The sequence below is a fragment of the Danio aesculapii genome, chromosome 19 (assembly GCF_903798145.1).
Source record: "Danio aesculapii chromosome 19, fDanAes4.1, whole genome shotgun sequence".
Classification (NCBI taxonomy): domain Eukaryota; kingdom Metazoa; phylum Chordata; class Actinopteri; order Cypriniformes; family Danionidae; genus Danio; species Danio aesculapii.
The window spans coordinates 6,497,474-6,512,272 of NC_079453.1; the positions used below are offsets into that span (position 1 = coordinate 6,497,474).

Genomic DNA, 14,799 nt, shown 5'->3' on the forward strand with positions numbered 1-14,799 from the left:
CGATAAATTTCTATAACTTAACGTTCATTATTATATAGTAAATTTCTGTAATTTAGCATCTGTTAATTTACAGTAAATTTCTATAACCTAATGTTCATTTTTGTATGTAAATTTCTGTAATTTAGCATCTGATTTACAGTAAATTTCTGTAATTTAATGTCCGTTATTTTACCGTAAATTTCTATAACTTAATGTTCATTTTTTATGGTAATTTCTGTAATTTAGCATCTGTTATTTTACAGTAATTTCTGTAATTTAACGTCCATTATTTTACGGTAAATTTCTATAACTTAATTCATTATTGTTACGGTATTTCTGTAATTTAGCATCTGTTATTTTACAGTAACTTTCTGTAGTTTAACGTCTATTATTTTACTGTAAATTTCTATAACTTAACGTTATTATTGTACAGTAACTTTCTGTAATTTATTTCTGTTATTTTACGGTAAATTTCTGTAATTAAATGTTCCTTATTTTATGGTAAATTTCTGTAATTTAATGTCTGTTATTTTACAGTAAATGTCTGTAATTTAACGGCCGTTCTTTAAAAACTGATTTTTTACGGTGCTCCACCATCTTGGAATGATGCTGTGTCTGCGTCAAAGGGTTGGTTCTGTTTCCTCAGTTGAACAGATACAGTGGAAGTAAAGGACTGAACATGGAGACTGTAAAGCATAATTTAACTCAAATATTGTGAGCGTGGAACTGGTGCAATACAAGCATCAAAGTTGTGTCTAATATAAAATATTTATACTTTCCTACTTTTTTTAATTACCTTTCGTTTTTTATATTTATATTTATTTAAAATGAAAACCAATTTACAAATAATGTAAACTTGACTGACTGACGGCTTCACTTCCACTTTAAGCTGAATACTAGTATCTTGAAAAATATCTAGTAAAAAATTATGCACTGTCATCATGGCAAGATAAAAGAAATCAGTTATTAGAAATGAGTTATTTGTTTAAAAAATCTTCTCTCCGTTAAACAGAAATTGGGGACAAAAATATAGAGGGGGCTAATAATTCTGACTCAACTGTAAAGTAAGCAGAATTGTTGTTTAAAAGCAGACTGAAATGAATGTGTATAAGTGTAACTCACTTTCATCAGGGTTTGGTGCTGCTAGGATGGCACTGTGCTGCTTCTTCACCTGTTCCCCATCCTCTGACAGCTTTTCAATACAGCCACGGATCTCCTCCACCTGTCAGCAGAACAGCACGTGTTAATAATGGCCAGCATCATACAGTGACATTTGCAGATTAGATCAGGAGGGCACTATAATGTGGAGTATTTTGTTTTTAATATTGTAATGCATTATTATGATTAAAATGTATAATAATTTCATACTTGACGCCCTTTCTATTGTCTGTTATTTGCAACCACAGGGGCAACGCAGAGTAAGCTAACTGTCATGACGAACCGGATGAATAAGTCAGTGATGGAGTTGCTAAATGCTTAATATAATATTATATCAAATGAATTGGTTGTGGATAAATTTGGAGAAAACTCAATTTTTGAAAAAAAGTTTTGTCTGGTAAGTATTTCCGCCATCTTGCCAGCACATCTCGTTGTGACATGGTTCAGTGGTATCTCGATAACTGCAAGTTATGCCTCTAACTTACTACAAGTTACACCCCTTTATGTTACATCCGTCTTGCAGTCTGCAGACAGATACACTTGTGACAATTATCACCTCAGGTACTGATTATGTGCTTTATTCAATGCTAAATGCTACGTGAGTTTGTTTGTATTGTGAGTTTGAACACCATTTTTAATAAGAAACTAAAATCCCCAGTAGGTGTTTTATATTGCTAGTAAGTTCTAAATTTGGTCTAAAACTACCTTTACAACCATTTAAAAAAGTTTATTTTTTATGAGAAATATAAGTGTATTCAGTTGTAGTATAGGCTCCATGTTTCACTGTTATACCATGTTCTAAAGACATGCGATGCGGTGCCCTGACATGGTAAAGGGTATCATTATCATGACAAAAATGAGTTTTTCCAACCATTTCGACAACCATGTGCAAAATTTCTATTTTAGACTGCTTCTATTTCCAAGACATCTTCAACACCATAAACCACTATAACAATTATAACCTCAGGTACTGATTATGGGCATTATTCAGTGGAAAATGCTACCAATGTGAGTTTGAACACCATTTTTAATAATCCCCAGTAGGTGTTTTATATTGCCAGTTAGTACTAGATTGATCCAAAACTTCCTTTACAATCATTCTTAAAAGTTTTTTTGTAGTATGAGAAATATAAATTAAATTCAATTGTATTAAATCCACCATGTTGTCACTGTTACACCGTGTCCTAACTACATGTGATAAAAGCTATCATTTTCATGTTAAACAAGTTTTAACATGTGCAAAATTTCTATTTTAGAAACTGCTTCTATTTCTGGCACATCACAACAAAACAACACCATAAACCACTATGACAATTATAACCTCAGGTACTGATTATGCCATTATTCAGTGCTAAATGCTACCAATGTGAGTTTGAAACCGTTTTACGTGACATATTGTTGAAAGCAATTTTGAAAATTGAATAACTAGCAAACGGTTTGAAAAAGAAAGTCAGTGACTCAACCAACAACACCAGTCACTCAGCCATGCACTTTTAATAATGTTAAATAGGTTAAATATGTATTAATTACTTATAACCTCACCATTTTCAAATCAAAGAGTCTCGTTGAATATTAAAGTGTCAGTAAAATGGTATCAGATCATTCAGGTGCTCTTTTTGAACGATTCGACATACCACTCTGCTCATGTTTGTTTATTTATTTATTATTTATTTTGGCTAAGAATGTAGGCATACTTAGATAAAAGGACGGTCTTAATGAGTGAGTCATTGATTCACTCATTCAACCAATTAAACTGAAACAGCTGATTCATTCAGGAGCCTATTTGGCTGACTGGAATCACTGACTCACCCAGTTCGTTCACTAATGCTGCATCATTTAGGAATAAAATGCCGCTGTTATTCAGATACACAGTAGTTGAAGAAAAGGATACAAACTGTCCACCTTTTGACAATATAGTGCCACTTCATATGACCCTGGACCACAATACCAGTCTGAAGATGTACAGGTATATTTTGGGCGATATCCAAAATGGGTCAAAATGATAAATTTTTCTATTATGCCAAATATCATTTAAATATTAAGCAAAACTATAAGCATGTTCATTAGATGTAAATTTCTACTGTGAATATATAAAAATGCCATTTTTGATATAGCCAAGAGCTTAATTTGGACATCTTAACAGAGTTCTCAATATTTAGATTTGTTTGAACCCTCAGATTCCAGATGTTCAAATAATTTTATCTCAACCAAATTATGTCCTATCCTAACAAATCATCTATCAAAGTATAAGGGCACTAACTCTTATTAGACTATTAAATGACAACATATTTCATATAAATTATTTTATTTAATCAGTAAGAGTCTATAATACCAATCAAACAAAATCAATTATCAAGGAGTGGAACAAAAAGTATCTCTTCATGAATGCCTAATTTAATTATTGTTTTACTAAATTTAATTCAAAATCACAGAATCATTCAGAAACTAAAAGATGAAATTAAACTTTTAAAATGAACTAAAATCCCCAGTAGGTGTTGTAAAGTCACTTCTGATGAACTATCATTTTATCTTAACCAATATTGTCCTATCCTAACAAGTCATACATCAATGTAAAACTTATTTATTCAGCTTTCTGATGATGTATACTGTAAATCTCTTTATATTTCCAAATTGACATATATGACTGATTTTGTGGTCCAGGGTTACATCCCAGCATGCACACAATGTCATAAGACATTAATATTAGGTTAGATTTAGGCCGTGACATCAGGTGACCAAAATTCAATGTCTAGTCAGCGTCTAAGGACAACGTTATTTTGATGTTCAACAATTAAGTCAATTTAGTTGATTTTAGGTTGTGTTGGAAAGTGACCAACGTCAAGCTAACATCCTAAACCACTGTCATATTGACGTCAAATTCTGACATTTATTAGTTTTTTTTTTGGGAACCATAATTTTGGAAACCAAAATTCCAACGTCATAGTAGCAAGTCCACACAATGTCACACAAGCTGTAACATCATTAGACATTGATATTTGATTGATTTTAGGTTGTGTTGGAAAGTGACCAAAATCCAACATCCAGCCGTCATCTTAAACCAGCGTCGTATTCACATCAAATACTGACATTTATTTTTCAGGTATGACAACCAAAATCCAACATCATAGTGGTAATGTCCACACAACATCAAGCTTTAATGTCACTGGATGTTGATATTTGGTTGTTTTTAGGTTGTGTTGGAAAACGGCCAAAATCCAATGCCGAGCCAACATCTCAAGCCAACGTCATATTGACATCAAATACTGACATTTATTCGTCAGGTATGGCAGCCGAAATCCAACATCTGATAGACGATAGTGGTAATGTCCACACAACGTCAAGCTGTAACATAATTAGATGTTGAAATTTGGTTGATTGTAGGTTGGAAGTTGACATTGGGTTCTGACGTCAACCCGATTTCCACTTCCAAACAAAATACAATGTATTGTCGTGTACACCATGAAGTTGGGGTACAACGTCAATCTGACATCATATTGACATACTATGCCTGTAGGCATATTGTTGAACAAAAGGTTTGTTGGTGTATAAATATAGTAGCCATTAAATAAAGTAAAAGATTGTGATTTAAAAATGAAAACGAATTAGCTTTAGGTTTAAGTAAATGGACTATCCAACTTAAAACCAAAACAAATGGCCAACCAATCTCAGACCCTGAGGATTGGTTGAACAGAAATACTTCCTGTCAAATTCATCACTTCCTCAGCTAAAGCGAACTACACACAGCTCATTTTTACTTGCTAACATCACTCACCTGCAGGGCAACATAAAGAACTTATAAGGCCAGGAGTTCAGTCGGCGGTGTATTTCTGATGGCTAATTTAGTCATTTAAGCTGATTGGGTGAAATGCATTAATGAACCAGGGCAGAGCGGTAACAATTAGTCACCCGTAGAGCTGTAGAGAGGTTACAATTTCTGCTCAAGGTCACAACTGACTGCAAAAGAAAGAGATTCACTCGTCTTTGAATTTCTTTCTACAAACGTAACACCAGATAGTATCTCATGAACTACAATATACAGTGCTCAGCATATGTGAGTACACCCCTTTACAAATCTCTCATTTTAGTGTGGAAACTTTACAATATTATATTTGTGCATATACATTAGATTAGTCAGTACTGAAGCCAGAGTCAAAATGACAGTATAAAATTGATTGAAATGCTTTGGTTTTAAGGTGGAAGTCTTCAAATGGGGACTAGCATAGGAGTTGTGCATTAGCATCTAGATGCGCTGACCCAGAAATGTTGAAGAGATCACAATAACGCTGTATCACTTGAGGGCGAGGGGGATGGTTACACAGTTCTGGTGAAAGATCTAAGCAGCGAACACCAAAGTTAGCTTGATCCCGAGTTGACGTGACCCATGAACTTGACAGTGACTGAGATCATACTGAGATCATATTCCCGTCAGTGTGTTCTGAGTAAGATATTTCAGATAAAAGCCATTTGCTAAACAAAAAATGACAGCACTGTGCCTGTGTTTTTCTTTTGGTACATGTGCTCCTGTGACTGCATTCAAAGTCTGACTTAAGAAAGGAAAACGAGCTCTGTGTAAACCTTGAATTTTTCCATCCATTATATGCAGTAGAAATGTACAAGCTCAGTAGATAACAAACACACACATACACATGACACACTGCTACTGATGTAGAATAATACAAGGAGAAAAACTGAGGTTAGACATTTAAAGGCGTAAATGAAAATTATACCATTTCTTACACTCAGTCTCATGTCATTTATTCCTGTATGATTATAATATTATAGCTAGCAACAAGGTTAGTAAATATTAAAACAAAACTATAGTGTTTTTTATTACTTATCAAGGCATTACAAAAATGTAGTACTTTATTACAAAATGTTCAACAATAAGTCATATTTAAGTCATTTTATCTTGAGACATATTTAAGTATCTATTTATCTATCTATCCAACCATCAAGATATATAGATGCTTATCCAGAGATATAGATGGATATCCATATACTGCATATAGATATAGATAGATATCCAGATATATAGATATAAATATACATCCAGATATATACATATAGATATATCCACATATATTGATATAGATAGATATCCATATATTTATATATATATATATATTTATATAGATAGATAGATAGATAGATAGATAGATAGATAGATAGATAGATAGATAGATAGATAGATAGATAGATAGATAGATAGATAGATAGATAGATAGATAGATAGATATCCATATATATAGATATCCAGATATATATATATATATAATATATATATATATATATATATATATATATATATATATATATATAGATAGATAGATAGATAGATAGATAGATAGATAGATAGATAGATAGATAGATAGATAGATAGATAGATAGATAGATAGATAGATAGATAGATAGATAGATAGATAGATAGATAGACAGATAGATAAATAGATAGATATTCAGATATATAGATAGATCTCCAGATATATATAGACGAATATCCAGATATATAGATATAGACAGATATCCAGAAATATAGATATAGACAGATATCCAAATATATAGATATAGACGGATATCCAGATATATAGATAAAGATAGATATTCAGATATTTACATATAGATAGATCTCCAGATATATAGAAATAGATAGATATCCAGATACTAAATATAGATATAGATAGATATCCAGATATAGACTGATATCCAGATATATAGATATAGATGGATATCCAGATATATAGATATAGATAGATATCCAGATACTGAATATAGATATAGATAGATATCCAGATATAGGAATAGACTGATATCCAGATATATAGACGTATATCCAGATATATAGATATAGATAACATAAAAAGATAGTGATTTATACAACCAAAAAGGACAGCGACTATCATAAAGTATAACAACAGTAGTCCATATATGACTACTGAAATTTATACTTTATGGTTACTTTTGGAATATAAGAGCATAAATCACTTCCCACATCTGTTGTTTGAAAAAGTCCTGCTAACATGACATGAGAGTTGAGTAAATAATGACAGTATTTTCATTTTGGTGTACTATTTCGGTAAGAGATACTTTATTAAATCTGTTCTCCAGCCTTCTCGGGTTTCTGCTTCACACTGACACAGACATCGAGACAGACACTCAACTTCCACAGGTTTCCTTCATCCTTCATGCAGCATGGTGAAAACAAAGACAGAGGGGGGAAAGCAAAAGAAAAGAGAACAGAAAAAAATGCAGAAAATAATGTTCTTAGACATGCATGCAACAACAGAAACAGAAACCATGCATTGAAACCAAAGTGAATCACATGCAGCCTAAGAGCGTATGAAGCTAAACCAAAGCTGTCAGACACAATGAGACGTCATCTATTATTAAAGATTCGTCTATGGTTGCTGAGTCATTCGTAGGCTGTGGATTTCTTGAACTGAGCAGGGCAGGATTCTGCATGTATACAGTATGATGGAGATGGAGTTCGTGGTGAAAATGATTCGCATTCAGAATGAGAATGAATGAACAGCCACAATACTAATAACTATACTTAAGCTACAATTGAACACTAAAATTCTTTAATAATGTCTATGGTAAATTTTTAACTATATTAAAGCACAGTTATTGTCATCAAATTTTATCCTAGCCATCACAATTTAAAATTTAGGGCTAGTTGTGATAAAATGTGACATATTTAGTGAAAAATGGGATATTTAAGTTGACTGAACCAAAATTTTAATTCAGCATAAACACTTCAAATCACAGTATAGTAGTGTAGTGTTGATTTTCTGGTGTTTCTGCAAGTTAAATGCCGCATTTTGCATCCACTTATTTTGCCAGTACATATTGGACCAAAATCTCTGAGGAATATTTCCAGTACCTTGTTGAATCTATACTAAGGATTAAGGCAGTTCTGAAGGGGATCCAACCCGGTACTAGTGAGGTGTACCTAATAAAGTCTAGATAGATGTCTAGATATAGGTACATATCCAGATAAATAGATATAGACGGTTATCCAGATATATAGACATAGATATCCAGACATAGACGGATATCCAGATTTATAGATAAAGATAGATATATAGATATAGATAGATATCCACATATATAGATATAAACGAATATCCAGATATATAGATATAGACGGATATCCAGATAAATAGATATAGACAGATATCAAGATATTTAAATATAGATAGATATCCACATATATAGATATAGACGAATATCCAGATATATAGATATAGACGGCTATCCAGATACATAGATATAGATATCCAGATATATAGATAGATGTCCACATATATAGAAATAGACGGATATCCAGATATTTAGATATAGATAGATATCCAGATATCCAGATTTGGATAGATAACCACATATATAGATATAGATGGAGATCCAGATACATATATATATATTTATATATAGATATCCAGATATATAGATAGATGTCCAGATATATAGATATAGATAGATGTCCACATATATAGATATAGATAGATATCCGCATATATAGATATAGACGGATATCCAGATATATAGATATAGATATCCAGATATAGATAAAGATGGATATCCACCTATATAGATATAGACGGATATCCAGATGCATAGATATAGATATCCAGATATATAGATAGATGTCCAGATATATAGATATAGACGGATATCCAGATATATAAATATGGATAGATATCCAGATATATTGATATAGATTGATATCCAGATATGTACAGTAGATATAGATAGGTATTCATATAGATAGATATCCACATATACAGATATAGATGGATATATAGATATAGGCGGATATCCAGATATATACTGTAGATATAGATAGATATCCACATATGTAGATATAGACGGATATCTAGATATATGAATATAGATAGATATCCAAATAAATAGATATAGATAGATATCCACATATATAGATATAGATGGATATACAGATATTTAAATATAGATAGGTATCCAGATATATAGATATAGCTAGATAACCACATATATAGAAATAGACTGATATCCAGATATATAGATAAAGATAGATATCCAGATATATAGATATATATCCAGCTATAGTATCCAGTGCGGCTAAATTTGGTAAAACTCAAATGCACTGTCGAATGTGCATTTCTAAGAGACAGAACTTGTAATATCATTAATAACACATGTCTAGCACTCCTAAATGAGAACTGAAATGTTAGTCTGGAGCTCTTTGATTATATTAGACTAGTAGGTGGTGACATATGAGTCACACAGTAGCCACGTTTACACCGTCAGGCCAACAGTGAGCGTGCCAGGGTCCAGGACTTCATCAGACCTCGTCTAGGCTTCCTTGAGGCCAGTAGACAGGATTATTTGTCCAGCCAGCTTGTTACTTAGTGAACCAGCCTGCGCCTGAGGAGTGGTCACGAACAAGGGTGTCATTTGCCTCAGTCATAAAAGGGCTTCCATGTTTTCATTATAGGATATCAGCTAATATTAGCATTTAAAAAATGTTGAAGGCACAGTATGTATGATTTTCTTTTATAAAATATCCTAAAATCACTAGAACAGTGTTATATATTTGGCATTATGTCAAATTATTTGAAAAATAGTGAGAGATATAAGCAGTTTTAACTAGTGAGACGTGTTCATGCTTATATCATACTGCTATGATAATAATGTTGACTACTTCATCAACATTATTTCTGCAGGAGTCCTGTATGATGCAATGAAGACAACATCTCCCATAATTCCACACTCAGTCATGCCGTCATCAAACTACGCTTTTGTTTGTTGTGAATTTGCGCCCTCTAGTGGTGAAAATTACATACTGTTCCTTTAAGATCAGAACTCAATATCCAAAAATAACTCCCAACTGAATTCTGATTGCTATATTAGATATATTTATAGATCTATATGTGATGCTAAAGTCTACTTATGCTAGCAATAAATAATCATTACGCCTATAATAAACACCACCTATAGAAAAGCTTAGGGAAAGAACATATGATTAATACATTTATTTGGTTTCATATTCATCAGTCCTTTCTCCATTTCTTATAGTTAAATGCGAGACAGCTCTCAAACATGCTAACATTGCATAATTCCATGAAAAATGTATAGAACTTACTTTTTTTATCTCAGTTTTATTAACATTAAATGTGTTAGAGTGTATTTGTGAATTATACAGAGTTTCATGAGAATAAAAAAAACTTTCCCATATGAGTGAGTCATTCAATTATTCCCTCAAAAATGATTTGTTCAGAAACAATAATTCATGCAGTAATGAAACAAATGGCTGACTTTTAGGGTGAGTCATGTATTTCACTCAAATGGTTTGCCCAAAACACTGATTCAGTCAGGAATAAAGTAAGTGAACGCATTTATGAGTGACTCACTGAATCAATACGTTCAATAGCACTAATCTATCCATAAACCACAAAGCACCACTACTGTGTTTTTCTCTGGATTTGTTGGGAGTCATTTTGGAACAAAAGTAACAGGGAAAGTAACTGGCGATATTGAGTTTAAAATTCAAGTAACGTTAAATGAATGTCTTGAACACCAAATACTTCCATTTTAAGTGCTACCAATAAAAAATTGGTAGTATTATGGCACTTTTGGTCACTTTATTTTATAAGGTACAATTCTCGCTATTAATAAGCCAAGTCAAATTTAACATTTGTCTCTAAAAACGACCAATTTGCTGCTTATTAATAGTCATCAAGGTAGTAGTTAGGTTTAGTTGTTCAGTAGGATTAGTGATGTAGAATAAGATGGTGCAGAATATGTACTTCATAACTACTAATAAACAGCCAATATTATACATAAAATAAAGGTAATAAGCCATTAGTTAATAGTAAGAAATTGTTATTTAAAGGTTTCATGTAGTACTGTGAAATGTAAAAAAATTTTATTTCAAAATTTGATGTAATCTCAAATGAAACATGAAGGCAAGGCGGGGATATATACTAGCTTCTTTACGATAAATTTCTATAACTTAACGTTCATTATTGTACGGTAAATTACTGTAATTTAGCATCTGTTATTTTACAGTAAATTTCTATAACTTAACGTTCATTATTGTACGGTAAATTTCTGAAATTTAGCATCGGTTATTTTACAGTAAATTTCTGTAATTTGACGTCCCTTATTTTATGATAAATTTCTATAACTTAACGTTCATTATTGTACGGTAAATTTCTGTAATTTAGCATCTGCAATTTTACAGTAAATTTCTATAACTTAACGTTCATTATTGTACGGTAAATTTCTGAAATTTAGCATCTGTTATTTTACAGTAAATTTCTGTAATTTGACGTCCGTTATTTTACGATAAATTTCTATAACTTAAAGTTCATTATTGTACGGTAAATTTCTGTAATTGAGCATCTGCTATTTACAGTAAATTTCTGTAATTAAAGTCCGTTATTTTACGGTAAATGTACTTATTGGGTTTTACAGTACTTAGTTGGTTTGAGTTCTCTTCATTTATTGGGTTTTACTGTGCTCAAATTGCTTCATTTACTCAAATGGATTAAGTTCACAGTACTCATTAGGATTCGTTTTTAATCTTTAAGGGTTTGTTGCAATCGGTTTCCTCAAACGGTTTGAGTTACCTTAACTTTTTGGGTTTTACAGTGTACTTTGAGAGTCTTCCTGACTGAATGAAATATGCTGTTTTCCACCAAGGCAACCTGGGCTGCTGAAATATAATTGGCTAAACTAGCATTGGACGGGTTAAAAGACCAAAACAGAATATAACAAAGCAGAATTTCTGACTTCAGCATTGTTTTCCAGATAAACAAGAATGTTCACTTAGCATGTTTCTTAAATATCTGCAAACATAATATGGTATTTTTTAATTTAGAAGAGTCAAATACTTACAAACAGCACCTTTAAATTGCCAATTTGCTTTTTATCTCAATTTATCGGAGTACCTACATGCGTAACAGACTAAACTAAAGCATTTCTTTGTTAAATACCATTATTTGTATAGTGCTTTTCACAATAATCAGTGTTTCAAAGCAACTTTACAAATGGTGCACATTATTGTATTACAATCAAAATCAATTAAAGGTATTATACCATAACTTTATTAGTTACTAATAACTTTAATTAATTAAACTCAGTCTCAGTCTTAAACTCATTAAACTGTTTTCTGCACATGTACATTTACTAAAAAGCGGACAGAAGATACTGGTACGGCTCATATACATTTGTTGAAGATTGTTGCTGGGGAAAGATGAGGTGAGCAGGATTTTTAGCAACATTTGTGAAGAAACGGCCTCTGCGGTGTGGGCCGGTTGCTCTATGAGGTGTGTGGGTTTGGTCTAACAAACACTTGGAGCGCGGTGCTGGTGGCAGTGCCTGTTTTGTGGAGTGGGTGGCGCAAATGCAGGGTATTGGAGAAAGGCTTGAATAGGTTCACCAATGAGCTCATATATCTTACCACACAGCTGCAGCCGAGTCATGGGGCTGGTTCGATAAATGCTTGTTTGAACTGGCACCTCTCACTATACCCTTTCTGCATTGTGCCAGAGTATGTACGCATAACAGCCTCGATTTGTAGGGATTTGTTCATGCGTTAAAGGGGCAGTTCATGCAAAAATTGTACTATTCACATCATTTTTACATTGATGCTATGTTGATTAGGGCTGAACAATATATGGTTTGAGCATCTATATCGCAATGTGTGTATCAGCAATAGTCACATCCACAACCAGCGACCTTCTTGCTGTGAGGTGACAATGCTAACCACTGAGCCACCATGCTGCCATGTGCATAATAATAAAATCTAAAATGATCAAATATAATTTGCTGGAGGGAGTTCTGGGTGAACTGTTCCTTTTAGGCCGAACAGTACAGCAGACAATGCAAATATATCCAGTGCATTGTTTTTAATGTGAAAACCGTGGGTGGAGGTGAGTGCTAATGCAAAAATTTGTCATCTTGCCCTGAGATTCACAAGCGTTCCGCATGGTGTTTATTTATAAGCGTGAATGGATGAATCCTAGAGGAAGACATGGGGGAGGTAAGACATGTCAAAATTGCACTTTCTATTTTTTTATTATTACATGCCTGAATGTCTCGCTGATGAGGTCTCACACACAGTACATTATTTGCAAAAGGCATCATATATACAGTAGTTGATGTTAAAATTATTAGCCCTCCTTTTTTTCCCATTATTTCCCAAACAAAATTTAACAGAGCAAGGAATTTTTCGCAAGTTTACATTATTTTGTAAATTGGTTTCTACTTTAATGAAAATATATGTATAACAAATTCGATTAATGTAACCATTTGGAAGAAACCGGCATGTTTTACTAAAGCTTTTAGCGCAAGGGCACACTGTAAAAAAAAATTCTTTATTTTATGTTTTTTTTTCAGCAGATGGGATGCTGGAAAAAAATGTAAAATAATTGCCGTTAAATTACAAACATTTACCATGAATAACAGATGGTAAATTACAGAATTTTACCAGAAATTTTAACTTAAGGAAATTTCTGTAACTTAATATCTGTTATTTTACAGTAAATGTCTGTAATTTGACATCCGTTATTTTACGATAAATTTCTATAACTTAACGTTCATTATTGTACGGTAAATTGCTGTAATTTAGCATCTGCAATTTTACAGTAAATTTCTGTAATTTAACATACATTATTTTACGGTAAATTTCTATAACTTAACGTTCATTATTATATAGTAAATTTCTGTAATTTAGCATCTGTTAATTTACAGTAAATTTCTATAACCTAATGTTCATTTTTGTATGGTAAATTTCTGTAATTTAGCATCTGCTATTTTACAGTAAATTTCTGTAATTTAATGTCCGTTATTTTACCGTAAATTTCTATAACTTAATGTTCATTATTTTATGGTACATTTCTGTAATTTAGCATCTGTTATTTTACAGTTAATTTCTGTAATTTAACGTCCATTATTTTACGGTAAATTTCTATAACTTAACGTTCATTATTGTACGGTAAATTTCTGTAATTTAGCATCTGTTATTTTACAGTAACTTTCTGTAGTTTAACGTCTATTATTTTACTGTAAATTTCTATAACTTAACGTTTATTATTGTACAGTAACTTTCTGTAATTTATTTTCTGTTATTTTACGGTAAATTTCTGTAATTAAATGTTCCTTATTTTATGGTAAATTTCTGTAATTTAATGTCTGTTATTTTACAGTAAATGTCTGTAATTTAACGGCCGTTCTTTAAAAACTGATTTTTTTACGGTGCTCCACCATCTTGGAATGATGCTGTGTCTGCGTCAAAGGGTTGGTTCTGTTTCCTCAGTTGAACAGATACAGTGGAAGTAAAGGACTGAACATGGAGACTGTAAAGCATAATTTAACTCAAATATTGTGAGCGTGGAACTGGTGCAAATACAAGCATCAAAGTTGTGTCTAATATAAAATATTTATACTTTCCTACTTTTTTAATTACCTTTCGTTTTTTATATTTATATATTTATTAAAATGAAAACCAATTTACAAAATAATGTAAACTTGACTGACTGCTTCACTTCCACTTTAAGCTGAATACTAGTATCTTGAAAAATATCTAGTAAAAATTATGCACTGTCATCATGGCAAAGATAAAAGAAATCAGTTATTAGAAATGAGTTATTTTGTTTAAAAATCTTCTCTCCGTTAAAC

At 32.0% G+C, this 14,799-nt stretch overlaps 1 protein-coding gene across 1 annotated transcript in view; it reads right to left on the reverse strand.

Annotated features, from left to right (window-relative positions):
• Positions 1–2,783, reverse strand: part of stx1b (syntaxin 1B) — a 45,567-nt gene extending 42,784 nt beyond the window's left edge. The window contains exons 1-2 of the mRNA XM_056480214.1: positions 2,772–2,783; positions 1,102–1,201 (exon numbers count right to left, since the gene is read on the reverse strand). Coding sequence (XP_056336189.1) covers positions 1,102–1,201; positions 2,772–2,783 — 112 coding nt within the window. The remainder of the gene's footprint in view (positions 1–1,101; positions 1,202–2,771) is intronic.
• Positions 2,784–14,799: the final 12,016 nt, after the last annotated feature.